Source organism: Ambystoma mexicanum, chromosome 2q, assembly GCF_040938575.1.
Source record: "Ambystoma mexicanum isolate Mex_15411 chromosome 2q, UKY_AmexF1_1, whole genome shotgun sequence".
NCBI lineage: Eukaryota > Metazoa > Chordata > Amphibia > Caudata > Ambystomatidae > Ambystoma > Ambystoma mexicanum.
Genome location: NC_090924.1, coordinates 907960589 through 907975305, shown reverse-complemented (window position 1 = coordinate 907975305; position 14717 = coordinate 907960589). Strand labels below are relative to the sequence as shown.

Below are 14717 nucleotides of genomic sequence, written 5' to 3'. Positions count from 1 at the left end.
CTATTAATTGCTGAAGTTAATATTTCATATTGACTACCATTAGGCAGGGGTAGGGACCACAGTGCAGCCTCCGTACCTGTCTCTGCTTCACATCAGCAGGATAACACTCTTCACAGAGACCACTTCGCTCGTCTCCTAACCCATGCCCCAGTGCTGTAGGGTCCAGAAAAACCTGCGACCCCCCACCGCGTTACTAGAGAAGCATAACCCAATGCACCTGCAGCACAACACACCTGAACAATGAATAGGGCAACCGCCCCAGCACCAACCCTCCCCCTGGGAGAGCCGCAGCTACTCATAGGCTTCGAGGTTGGTGAGGCACCAAGGCAGACCCGAGCACTGCCATCTTGCTCATCTGCGCGGCATCATCCATGTGTGCAATAATTGGAACAGCACCTGCCAGCTCCAGGCCGATCACTGGGCCTCCTCTTTTACCCCCTAAACATTTGAAACTTGACTCCAAGTCTGGATGTGGTGGAGAGAGGGACCACTGCAGGAGCTCCCGAGCTACGCGGTCATCTTGGCTGCAGTCAGCAAAGCCCCCGGCTTAATTTGTATGGTGGGTTTCATTATATAGAAATGATGCTTCAGTGTCAGACTGTGCCTTCGCCATGATGGAATTGCATTTCTATGCAAAGCAATGGCTGACGACACAGACACATCAAAAATTGATATATTATAGCAGAGAGCAAGTTTAACTAGCATGTACATTCTTCTTATATATGACGTGCAATATTATTTATCACAATAGAGCATTTTTCACAGTTGGAGTGCTGATAAGTGTTGTATTTTTAGATTATGATAAATGCAGTTACGCTGCATATCCATAGAGAATTTGACCGACGTTTCTTTTGCAATTGTGCTTCTAAGTGATCAGATTTGCGTCTGTACATTGCTTGGATACTTACACCACTCTTCACTTCTCACAGATATATCGCAACTACGGAAACATTTTGAATGCTTTGCAAATCTCCAAGATGACAAACGCACCCTTTTGTACCAGATGTTTTGTGAAGTTTTATACCACGGAGCAACAGTCACTCTCTTGGAAAATGTGGTAAGCCAATTATGCAAACTTATGAAAAAATATTCTTTCTACTGTCTGATATAGTTTAATTTATTCAAGGCGTGCATGCTATTTAAGAAAGGCTACACGTTAGTCCCTCTGTCAAACAGGTTTAGCAGTCATTTGTTCAATCAATAGTTTATAACAAAATGTATTTGGTTTGTGTCAGAGTTTCTTTTTTTAAAATCAGAAACAGGAACTGATAGCAGTTCTTGTGTGAATAAAACTGGAATAGAACTTGTTAGTACTGGGTAAATCATAAAATGCTCGTTAAGGCGAAGCGACGCGTGCTGAAATGATGTCCTTTCCAGGCTCGGAGCTGTGTTGGGTCTGGAATCAGGTAAGGAATCAAATAATGTCCGTGATCTAACCTTTTCTCCTTTCTTTTCCTTTTGTCTAGGAGCTCTGGATTCGAGGCGGGCGTGGCAGAAGAATGGATGCTGACTTGCAGACACGGTGAGCGTTACGCTGCTGGATGCAGAATAACACGAAGCATGGGCTGCTGTTCGGGCGTGGTTTAAATAGCCTGCAAAGTAGTCCCAGGTAAGAAGTTCCCCAGAACCACACCCGAGTGAAAAATAGTCCCTGTAATAAAATAGTCCCATCAAGGCCTCATGTTGGCTTGGGCTCATTTGCAGCATGGTCTGCATAAGGTAAGTAAAGTCTATGAGCCTGGCGCCTATGGCGCCAGTACTGATTTCTATGATGAGCCTGGCGCCTAGGGCACCAGCACTGAATCCAAACAGCCCCCAGCTGATGGGGTTTTAATAAGTATCTGGATGCCTGCTCCCGGGGCTGATGGACTCGATCCGGATGCCTGGGGGTAGGCATCATGACAATTATATTGATGTAGGCAGAATCCCGAGGGGTCTACAAATACCGACGTCCCCTTCCTTGAAGGAGTGAGGAATGCTGCAGGAGTGGGGTGATTCGACCAGTACCTGTTGCATTACATTTCTCAACATCCTAATCAAACATGCATATATAGATCGGCAGAAGATATTATTAAAAATCCAGGCCGTTGAAGAACAGTTGTTACAAGTTCCCCAAAGTGAAGGGGAGAAAATTAGAGCAAATATGGAAGGAGGTCTAAAATCCTTTGAATGTGACATCAAGCTAAGGAAACAAAGAAAGTTTCTCCGAGATAAAGAGGACACGAAAAGGGACGCGTTTACACATTTGCATGACTCTTTGATTCTTTGAGAAAAAAGCAATTCCTGAAGGTACAGTCTCAGCTTCGAGCGATGATGTTTCAACCACAGAATCAGACGTTACTACCAGTAAAGGGGAAAAATGTGAAGAAATTAGACTGTTGGATATGAATGGACGCAACATAAAAAAAGAGCACAGGAAGAGGCTGAGGCAGAATTGTGGGACAGAGAGGAAAAGGAAAATACAGTGGGGAGAACGGAACAAGTACCTCGCATACCGACATATCGGAAATGGTTGACTCTCTCTGGCAAACTAATGGGGAAATATCAACTACAGATACAGATATGAGTATAATAAATCTTTCATCTCATATGCTCACAAATGAGCAAACAAAAATCGTAAAATATGGCCTCAATTTCTGCCCGGCACCATACTTTGATTATGCCCAAACTAGAATAGACTTTGATAAATACATGCGCAAGATTTGTTTAAAAAAGTTTTCATATAAATCCTCCCAAAGCACCAAATTTAGTGGAAGCTGTAATTGAAGACATACATACGTTACTTGATTTGGTAAATCTGAAATCAGGTGTAATGGCAGATGACTTGGTCCCTTAGGTAAATTGGGAAGCTCTTAATATCCCTACTGACTGGCCTAAAAAAGCAATCTCAGAAATAAGTCCAGGTTCAATCCTGCCTTCCAACCAGGTGGATATATTGAAGCTTTCCAGGATCTTGTAATGCATGACCTGAAAAAGGTCAGGCTGCAGAATTGCCATACCAAAAGCAACTTCACAAAAAAAGAAAGAGAAATCTTGAGGGAGCTTCAGAATCTACCTAACTGCATCATTAAAGCCTCAGACAAAGTTTCTAATATTCTCCAGCATGGGGTCTGGCATGGATTCACATTCTCATGAATATTCCCCGTCGTCAGGCTGGGAATCCTCGGTAAAGAAAAAAATCACTATCAGTTTCGTTTCTGATCTGTCTTTCGTAGTAGTAACCAATCACTGATCTCTGCGTCATACTGACCACAGCCAATGACTGCCCTCTACCTAAGCCCCTCCTCTGGCAGCTATCTTCAGATTTTTACCGCACGTTCAAGTGTTGGGAGTCCTCGTGCTTAGCTCTCGAGCTTTTACTGCGTGTTTTGCGCTTTTTCAGGCGAATTTTCACATTTTTTCGGTTAATCGAGCCTCGAGCTCCGCCGTTTCTACTCCCTTTAACGGCTACCCGTTGCAGGATTTTCCTACGCCCCTCAAGGGTGAAGATTTAGTCGAATCAACTTCTTGGAGGATTCCAGAAGATTCGCGGCCTACTTCGAGATGGCCCAGGATGCGAGTTCGTCGCCCGGACCCAAGCTGTTTCGCAGCTGCCCTGGATGTGGGCTGCAGAATGTGTTTAAGGAACACGAACATTCACGATGCCTCTACTGTCTTCATGGGGACAAGACTCATGTAGAGAAGGACTGCCAGTTCTGCAAGAACTTGTCGGAGCGGACCATGAGGGACCGTCGATCTCGTCTCGCCAGCTGGTTGGAGAAGGGCTCAACGGGTGAGAAGAAGAAGAAAGGGTCTGAGCGGGCTTCTAAGTCCTGTGCTTGCACCCCGGCGACGGGGGCCCAACACCAGGCCAAGCGCTGCGAGTCCGCTGGCTCCGGGAGCGCTGAAAGGTCGGGCTCTTCGGTCGCCAGGCAGGGCGCACCTTCCCCGGCACCGTCAACCACGAGCCAGCGCTCCGGTTCGGGGAAGATGAAGTCCGAGACCCTGGGTAAGCTTCGGGAGAAGCCCCGTCCGATCTCGGAAGAGGGGGAGCGAGGCATCGCCCCTCCCCCGAAGGAGATGGCCCGGGACGCACCTAAGGTGGTGAAGGCCCCTACCCAGCAGGCAAAGGCCTCTATCGAGGCGATTGCGGCGACTCTGGCCAAGCCGGCAGAGACCCCGCCAGCGGAGACTGCCTCCGGGACTAGAGTTTCCCTGCCGCCAAGGAGGGAATCCTCTTTTCAGCCCATCGTGGTGGCCGCCATGATGGAAGAAGCGAGGGGGGGCACGGTAGCCTCCTCAAGCTCGGAGTCCGCCTCGGAGGAGGAACTGACCGAGGCCGTGAGGAACCTCAAAGTCCAATTCGAGAAGGTTCGATCCCATAAGGAAGATCCTCGGGAGATAACCGAGGAAGACGACGATGGCGAGGAAGAGCAGCCTTCCCTTCCGGCGCGGTCAGAACCTAGGCCTCAGGATGGCTCGGCGGCCATTTTGTCTGCGATCCAGTCCTTATTCTCTGAGATAAGGACGAGATTCCAGCGGCCCAGGCCGGAGGACCCACGGTCTGGCCCGTCGGGAAGTCCTCAGAACAAACGACGGAGGACCCAACCCTCTCCTCCGCTCGCCCCCGTAAGGCCTACAGTTCCCTCCTCATCCTCCCACGAGTCGGGAGATGACGGTGCGTTGGGCTCGACGACGGGTTCTGAGGGCGACGACGGAACGGGTCTCCCATCTCCCGTCGCACGGGCCTCGCCACCCAACGAGATTGGCTCATTCCACGCCATGATCGCCAGGGCGTCCGAATTGTTCCAGCTCTGCCCCGAGGAGCAGAAAAAGGAAGGGTTCCTCTATCAGCGCCGGGAGGCCAAGAGGAAGACTATCATCGCGGTGCCTCTAATCGATGACATCTGGGAGGAGGGCCTGTCGGTTCTCAAAAACCCCTCCACGGCACCAGCCAAACGGGACCGGTACGAGAAGAAGTACCAGGTCCCCGAAACCGCTCCCCTGTGCCTCAGGGCCCAGCCAACGCCAGACTCGGTCGTCTCGGCGGCGGCGAAGAAGAAAGCGGTGGGGTCAGGAGCCTCGACGTCGAATTCCCCGCCGGACGGCGAGGGAAAGAAGTTGGATGCCATGGGGCGGCGGGTCATTTCGTCGGCGGTGACGACGATCAAAGCGGCCAACGCCCTGGCGATCGTGGCCCGTTACGACAGGGAGCTCTGGTTTAAGCTGGCCCCCATATTGGACTTCCTGCCGGACGACAAGAGGTCCGAGGCCCTGGAAATACTGCAAGAGGGCGAGGTGGCGTCGGACCACGCCATAACGGTGGCAACCGATATTGCCGATACCGGGTTCCGCCAGCTGGGCAACGGTGTTTGCCTACGACGACGGGGTTGGCTCCGGGTGACCGACTTCCGTCAGGACGTCCAGACCAGGGTGTTGGACATGCCGTTCGACGGCAGCAACTTGTTCGGGAAGGCGGTGGACGAATCCCTCCAAGCCATAAAAGCGGACACAGAGACGGCCCGCGCCCTAGGAGCCCTTCAGCAATAACGGCCCTTTCGGAGCTCTGGAGGCAGACAGGGTGCCTCCAAGGGATCCAGCGGTGGCTCGTCGTCCTACCGCCAGGCGGCACGCTCCTCGTCTCAGGAGGCCTACAGGGGTCGCGGCAAGCAGGGAGCGCCTCGCCGCCGTCGGCAAGGTGGCCAGGGCGACAAGGCCACCACCTCCAAGCAGGACTGAACCGGCCCTGGTCTTGGGCCCCCACCGAAGCACCCCGGTGGGAGGCCGGCTGACAAGTTTCGTCGGTGTGTGGAAGTCCATCTCCACCGACCGTTGGGTGCTGGATACCCTGGCAAGAGGACACTCTATCGAATTCCTGAGGAAGCGCCCTCACGTTCCACCTGTGGCCAGGAAGGAAAATCACGTCCCGCAACTGCTGTTGGAAGTACGGGCGATGCTCAGGAAAGGCGCCATGATGCTTGTCCCGAAGAGGCTCCGGGGCTCCGGGGTGTACTCAAGGTACTTCCTCATCAGGAAGAAGACGGGCGGCTGGCGCCCCATCCTGGACCTTCGTCGTTTGAACAAATACATCAGATCACAAAAGTTCAGGATGGTCACCCTCCAGCACGTACTGGTACAGCTGGAGGAAGGCGACTTTCTATCGTCGTTGGACCTGGAGAATGCATACTTCCACGTTTCCATCCTCAAAAGTCACCGAAAGTTCCTCAGGTTCGTCGTCCAGGAACGCCACTACCAATTCAGAGCACTGCCGTTCGGATTGAAGTCGGCCCCCAGGGTCTTTACCAAGTGCCTAGCACCAGTGGTGGCGCGGCTGCGCCTGCAGGGGATTCACGTCTACCCCTACCTGGACGACTGGCTCATCCGCTCAAGGACGAGGGAACTCGCCGTCGAACACACTGCGAGGACCGTCCAGCTACTCACAGACCTGGGTTCACCATAAACTACCCAAAGTCCCACCTGGTGCTGTCGCAGGTGGCCCTGTTTCTGGGAGCAAAGCTCGATACAGTGAGGCGCCTGGCGGCCCCGTCGGAAGAACGGACGAAGACCATTCTAGGCAAAGTGCAGCGCCTGCTAGCCACGGACGTGGCCAGGGTGAGGTCCATCAAGTTCCTCCTCGGGATGATGTCCTCTTGCATCTACCTGGTGCGCCTCTGCAGACTACGGATGCGCCCTCTTCAAGAATTTCTCGACGCCCGTTGGATGCAGGCGACGGGCACCTTCGAAGACAGGGTCCCCCTCAACGAGGTGTTCTGGCGGGCGATTCACTGGTGGGGCGTTCAAGCGCACCTCACGGCAGGCAAGGACTTTCAGACGCTGGCGTACCAGGAGACGGTGACGACGGACGCCTCCCTGGAAGGTTGGGGCGCCCACACCGGAGATCTCCACGCAAGAGGCCTCTGGCTCCCGGAGGAGAGGATCCTGCACATCAACGTCCTGGAACTCCGAGCCGTGTTCTGGGCTCTCAAATCGTTCCTCCCGTCGCTCAAGGGCAAGGTGGTGCGGATCTTCACGGACAACACCACGACAATGTTTTACATATGGAAGCAAGGGGGCACCAGATCCCCAGCCCTATCCAAGGAGGCACAGGATCTGTGGCACTGGGCGGTCGCCCAGGGGATGTTCCTGGTTCCCTTCCACCTGGCAGGAGAAAGCAACACCATCGCCGACTCGCTCAGCAGGGAGCTGCGCGCGTGTCACGAGTGGGAACTGCGCCAGGATCAGGTGGATCAACTCTTCCGACGATGGGGCAAACCCCAAATCGACCTTTTCGCAACAGCGACAAACTCGAAGTGCAAGAGGTTCGCCAGCAGGTTTCCCCAGCTGAGAAGCATGGGCGATGCGTTCTCATTCCCCTGGGACGGCCTATACCTGTATGCGTTCCCTCCGTTGCCGTTGCTGCTTCGACTCATCAGCCAGCTCAAGAGGTCCCGGTGCAGGATGATCCTCGCGCACCGGCGTGGCCGAGGCAGATCTGGTTCCCGGACCTTCTGGACTTGTCAACGTCCCCTCCCATCAAGCTGTCGGCGGACACGGACCTTCTCGCCAGAGAAGGAGGCACCATCTTCCACCACGACCCGGCGTCGCTGAACCTGCAGGCTTGGCTCCTGCAGCGCTAGAGTTTGGAGGCTACGATATACCGGCCGATTGCAGAGAGGTTCTTGCAAAGACCAGGGCGTCCTCGACTCTCAAATGCTAGAGTCATAAGTGGAAGAGGTTCTCTATCTGGTGCCGAGCACAGAAGATCAACCCCCTACGGATTACGGCCCCTCAAGTGCTGCCGTACCTGCTATCGCTGGCAAAGGCTGGGCTAGCCCATGCCTCCATTAAGATTCATCTGGCGGCGATCTCCAGATATACCAGAACCACAGGACGGACGTCCCTGTGGTCCCATCGACTGGTAAAAGAGTTTATGAAAGGACTGTTCCCGTCGTTCCCGCCGGTGAAGGCCCCGGCCCCGGCGTGGGAACTTAATGTGGTGCTGACCAGGCTCATGGGGCCCCCATTCGAGCCGATGCACTCCGCACCGATGAAGTTTGTGTCGTGGAAGACTGCATTCCTGGTGGCCATTACCTCCGCACGACGAGGGGGAGAGATCCAGGCCCTATCCTGCAAAGCACCGTACTTGACTTTCCATGCCTCGAGGGTGGTGCTTAGGACGCACCCCTCCTTTATGCCCAAGGTGCCGTCGGACTTCCATCTTAACGAGCCCTTGGTGTTACCTGTTTTCTTCCCGTCTCCTTCGTTGCCGGCCGAGAGGACTTTGCACTCGCTGGATGTGGCTAGAGCACTGAAGTTCTACGTGGACCGCACAAAGAGTTTCCAGAGGACATCACAGCTGTTCGTGAACTTTGGACCTGTGAATCAAGGGAAGGCTCTCTCGAAGTTTTCTATTTCCAGATGGCTCTCCGGCTGCATCATGCACTGCCACCGGTTGGCTAACCGACCGCTGCCAGGCCGTCCGAGAGCCCATTCGACCAGAGCGATCGCTGCTACTACGGCGTTCTTATCTGGTGTGCCCCTGCTGGACATCTGCAGGGCTGCTACGTGGAGGTCGACGCACACCTTCACGAGATTCTACTGCGTCGATCGGGATTCCAGGGAGGAGTCCAGGGTCGGCCAAGCAGTGCTGCGCAACCTGTTCGCTTAAGGTGAGCCTGGTGAGGAGGTAAGAGATGCATAATGTTGAGTTTTTTGTATTGCTTAATGTTGAGCCTTTTGCCACCCCCCGTGGTTGTGCATGTGTGTACTGCTATTTATTCTTATATTCATGAGCATGTGAATCCATGCCAGACCCCATGCTGGAGAAGGAACAAGTTACTTACCTGTAACTGTTGTTCTCCAGCATGGGTCTGGCATGGATTCACATGCAAACCCTCCCGCCTACCCCTCTGCGGCTCTTCACTTGGTCATACTGCCTCTTCACGTGCTACCAAATCTGAAGATGGCTACCAGAGGCTGGGCTTAGGTAGAGGGCAGTCATTGGCTGTGGTCAGTATGACGCAGAGATCAGTGATTGGTTACTACTACGAAAGACAGATCAGAAACGAAACTGATACTGATTTTTTTCTTTACCGAGGATTGCCAGCCTGACGACGGGGAATATTCATGAGCATGTGAATCCATGCCAGACCCATGCTGGAGAACAACAGTTACAGGTAAGTAACTTGTTCCTTGTCATATTAAACAAAAGTGAATATGTTACAGAAGCCAGACAACCACTAAGGGATAGAGTGTGCTATAGAAAATTGGACTCTGATCCAACCACAGATATAAGTGTCAAACATATAGGTCTCCTAAAAAACTTGGAAAATTTGGTATTCTTGATGAGAATGGTTGCAGTTACCTATATTACAAGTTTCCAGTCATGCCTACTATATATTTCTTGTCAAAGCTCCATAAGAGTATGACAAAACCTCCTGGCAGTCGAAAAGTGACCCTTTATGGAGCACTATTGGAAAATATTTCAAAATATGTGGATGAAACTCTGCTTCCTTTTGTGTCGACACTTCCCTCCTATCCAAGAGACACAAAGGATTTTCTCAGCAAAATCTGTGGCAAATCTTGTGAGTATAACTTTATGTTGACAACATTAGATGTTGGCCCTCATTACGACCCTGGCGGAAAGTAACTGACCTGACCGCATAGCGTAAATAGCGTTTCCGCCATTGCACGATGGAGGAAAGTGCGGCTAATTCCGACCCATCGGGCACGAGCATTACGCCATGGCGGAAGTGCAAAGTCCGCGATGGTGGAAATGTCCCCAAAACGCCCCTCACCGCCGTCGTACGGCGCCCTAGGTGCAATTCCGCCACCCATCATAGCGGTCACCGTAATGAGCGGTAATCGCAAAATACGGTGACTGTAAATATATGGAAACGGAAGTAAAAACATGGGGCCGGAACGGGAAACAGTACGCCTTACACCTATAAAATCAGAATCCCAACACAACCATTAAAAATCCGACCCTGAGACACATCCCAACCCGTTAGCCACCCTAGTTAAAACAATCGAAATGGGAAAAGTTGCTAAAAAAGCGTGCGACCGCAAGCGGCAGGTCCACTTCTCCCATGAGGAACTCACCGTGCTCACAGAGACCCTCCAGGAGAATGCTGCCGTCGTCTTCTCGACGCAAATGACCAGGACGGCACTTGCGAACAAGAAGGCCATATGGGCCCTGGTGGCACAGCGGGTAAGTGCGGTGGGGACCGCACCCCGCAACCCACAGCAATGCAGAAAGTGATGGGACGACTTGCGGATACGCGTACGGAGCATACTATCAGCCAACCGTAACATTGCCACAGCTACCGGGGGAGGATCGGAATCACCCATCAAGTTGACCCCCTGGGAAGAAATCTGTGCCTCCACCATTGGAATGGAGAGTATAGAGGGAGTCGGAGGGATGGAGAAAGGAGTGCAGACATCCGAAGAATCAGGTAGGTGGGCCAAATAAAACAATGCTAAATCCACAATGTCCAATCATGTGAAGTACCATGTGTCCACATAGTGCAACAGAAACACATGTCCAGGAGAACGTCCACATACATTGGCCTGATAGCGCACTTTAAAACTCACATTAAATACATAAATAATTAAAAATCCTAAAAACACCCTCTACACGTGCAGCATGCACACCCTAACTGCAGGCTGCAAAACAACTGCATCCTCAATCCACACAAAAATGAAACCACCTCCAAGGCCCTGACCCAAATCACCCTCAGGTACCACCCCAATGCATGTGATACATTGCCATTCCAATTTCCACAGACCCATAAATAACGCTCGCCCTCCTTTACTCCACCACAGGGTCCGATTCAAACGACGAGCTTCAGGACACCCCTACCAGCACACCTGCAAAGAGGGCCAAGACCAACGGCCAAAGACCCTCCACCTCAGCTGCACGGATCAAGACACGGCAGCAGCACAAATCAAGTGGCAGCACACAGGAGGGGACTTCAACAGGCACCCCAGCAGCCAGCATGCCCACAACAGCAGCACCACAGGTCCCCCAATGGATGCCACAGAAGGCACTGCTTCTGGTGGCAGCAGCACCATAGGTGACACTGCATTAATGGCAGCATGCTCCGACACAGAAAACGGTGCTGTCGATGTAGGACCCATCCATGACCTGTCTCAATCCCCCTGTTTGTTTCATCCCGTACACCATGAGGATACCACGCAGGGGCACCCACAAGACGACGACTGGCCATCCCCCACAAGCCCTGTGGCAAGGCAACATGAGGTGATCAGCCCCTCTGTGACACCACCGCAAATGGCCATGGCCCAGCAGAGGCAACAGTCCCTCGACCAGGTGATCGTGCAACAGCAGCAACTGGACACGCTCCTCAAGGAGCATGCTGATGAATGTGGGGGTTCTAAGGCAGTCATAGAAACATCTACTGAGACACTTAGGGCACAAATGGAGAGAAGTACAGAGACACTAAGGGTACAAATGGAGAGAAGTACAGAGACACTAAGGGTACAAATGGAGAGAAGCACCGAGAGCCTGAGGGGGGAACTGCATGCGACGTCCAAAGACGTATGTGGTGAACTTGCCGCTGTGCGCCGTGTGCTCACTGAGCTCTCACAAACCCTTAGGGACATGCATGGACGTGAGCAGGCAGAGACATCATCCGTTGCAAGTTCCGTCCAGGGCAGCCCCCAACGTAGATCTGGGAGGAACCTGCGCTCCACAGGCAGGGGTGCCCCTGATACCCGGAGAGGGGGCTTGCAATAGCGTCTGCCCACTGACAATGAGCATCTTTGGACACTGGTGTTCGGGGGGGAGGTAGGAGGGTGGAGGGGAGTGTTGGGCTTTCTTGGTTGGCGGGTCGATGGGGTTTGTAATATAATTTCACATATGCTATAAACATTACATAATCACCCAATGAGATGTGTGGACATTGATCTTTGTGTACGAGGCCTTTATTGGCGTACAGTCCACATTGTGCATGTTCCAGACACACACAGTGCCACAAGTCCCGTGTCCATGTATCAGCCACCAGGCGTGAGTGCTAGAAGCATGAATCTATGATATTCTGACGAATTTCCTCCTGTGCCTCGCGGACTCCTTGAGGTGCTGCCACATCCCCACCCTCATCATGACCATCTTCAGGTGCTTGCAGTTCTGCGTCAGGGGGCATGGGCACATTTCTACGTACGCACATGTTGTGTAGCATGACACATGCCATGACCATCTTTGCAACCTTCTCATGGCGGTACAGGAGTGCCCCGCCAGACCTGCTGAGGCAGCGGAAACGAGCCTTCAGTAGGCCGAATGCCTGTTCAATGACTACACGGGTACGTGAGTGGGCATGGTTGTAGTCCTCCTCATGCTGGTTCTGTGGGTTCCGGAGTGGTGTAAGGAGCCATCTCTTCAGTGGATACCCGGCATCACCTGTATGTGGACAATAAAGGATGTTTGTGGAATGACATTGCTACGTACGCATCCCCCCCCCTTCCTGCCAGGTCATTGCCACATCACATACCCCACATTATCATGCATGAAATGAGACTCACCGAGTAGCCAGGATCTGTTCCCTGCGTGTCGCTCCATGTAGCGTGGTATTGTAGAGTTCCTCAAGACCATAGAATCATGGGTTGATCCAGGAAATCAGGCACAACAATGTGTAAAGATCCTGTTGGAGTCACACACCATCTGTACATTAAGAGAATGATATTGTTTCCGGTTGCGGTACTGGGCCTCCATGGCATGTGGGACAACCAATTCCACATGGGTGCAGTCGATGGCACCAATGCAACCCGGTATGCCGGCCAGTGCATGGAATCCAACTTTTGTGTTTGTAATCTCCTGCTCCGAGCGTGGTAAAGAGATGTAGTCATCTGCGTGCTTCAGGAGGGCATCGAGCACTTGCGATAGTGTCCGTGACAACAGTGGCTGTGAAATGCCATGCAACTGTCCGACTGTGTGCTGGTAGGTGCCTGTGGCCAGGAAGTGGAGTACAGACACCACCTTCAGTAGGGGTGGGATGGCGGTTGGGCTATCTATCATGCTGACAAGGTCAGCGTGTGTCATGTTCACAATGGCGGTTATGGTGTCCCCGTCCAAACGGTAGAGGGTGTGGATCTGCTCAGCAGTGAGGTTGAACGGATGAGCTCGGAGGCGTGGGATTGCGGGCTGCCTGCGTGGTGGTAGTGGCTGTGCTGGTGGCCCTTGCTGGCCCTGCCTTGCCCTCCTCCTCCTCCTGCGTCTCCTCTGTGCGGCCGGTTGTTGTAGTAGTTGGTGTTCGTCTTCTTCTTGTAGTACTTGCAGTGCTATCAGGTCCCCCAGGGCCAACATCGCTAGTCCTGCCGGTAGCATTTTGGAGTGGGTGTGGTTGTGGGAGGGGGTTGGGTGTGCAATTTATGTGTTTTCAGGCTGTATAGCCTCCACCTGTGGTGATTCATTCCACCTGTGCCAGCTGCAATCCCCTTTGGGCGAGCACGTCCCGCACACAACGCTGCAATGTGACGCATGGCATCTTGCTATTACAATCATGTATTTAATCCCGATGGCAGTGAAATATTGGTTTATATGTTCATTCTGCTATGGTCCCATTGTTTCACATACTATCTTTGCAGTCGCGAACAAATTTGTGAAGGGTCAGTGGAATGTAGTACTCGATTAACGCTGGACCCTCATGCAGCACTGTACCGAGGTTCACCGACGGGCGGGGCGTCCCATTTGTGAGTGAAGCCAGTTGCCATTTTCACACACTGCCGCACTACATGGATGAATTTGTGATTTCAAGCGGTCACAGATGCCTTATCGACGTGATGTTGCAAATGAGGAATTCGAAGGACAGCGCTTTCGGTTTTCAGCTAGCGGCGAGGAGACGCCCACAGGTCTGACTGCAAATATAACGTTCTATTGTTTAATGTCCTTGGGACAGGGGCCATGGCGAGAATGCAATGATTGATATGAATAGTATGGGATGCGCAATAGCGTAGTGGACGATAAGGCAGGACGTTCCCAAATACATGTTACTTCACAACACTAGAATTCCGGCCTGGAGCACAGTGGATTTTGCAGACTGCATTACGCACAGACTCAATGGAAGTTTCAAATGTGATGTGAGTAAATAATCAGGCGTTTTCATACCGGGATGAGGGAATGATGTATGGATGCATGGACAGATGATTTAATTGAGAGTTTGCCATGTACATGGCTTTTCGGGATCTATCCCCTTCCCCTGCGCTATGTGATGCAGAGCTGCCATAGTGGGACCATCGTCTATCTGCCCTTGTTGAACCCTCCCTGTCTCGACGCGCCTTCAAACACTTGTGTCTATGCACGTTACGAATCCCATCTAATGGATTCTGTCTTAACAGACGCATGCACACAAACACTCGTTTGTAATAGTGTTTTCACCTCGATTTATATAGTTATGATTCGCAAGTGATTTTTGGGTGGAAATAATCCTTTTGAGTGGGCTAGCATGCATATGGCTGTGGATTTAGTGTGATCATTGAAGTGAGTAATACAAATGAAGTTCTGATGCCCATGCTATTCTTTTTCATTTCATTTGGGTGACAGGTATCTCCTCCCCTTTTGACGCTGCCATCTGTATGCCACTCCTGCAGATGGCTTTTACTCCCGACACCTGCTGCTTCGAGTTAATCAGTGGAGCACCATTACGATCTTATGGGACGATCGCCAATGGGCCACATGCCCTTACGCAGTACTAGTGGCTAGGAGCTACATATCAGCCTTTCAGCTG

The 14717-nt window shown here is 52.3% G+C and overlaps 1 protein-coding gene across 2 annotated transcripts in view; it reads left to right on the top strand.

Annotated features, from left to right (window-relative positions):
* Positions 1-14717, top strand: part of GSDME (gasdermin E) — a 941072-nt gene that overhangs the window by 550193 nt on the left and 376162 nt on the right. For both annotated transcript variants that reach the window (XM_069648197.1, XM_069648198.1), the window contains exon 7: positions 930-1057. In XM_069648197.1, the coding sequence (XP_069504298.1) occupies positions 930-1057 (128 nt within the window). The remainder of the gene's footprint in view (positions 1-929; positions 1058-14717) is intronic.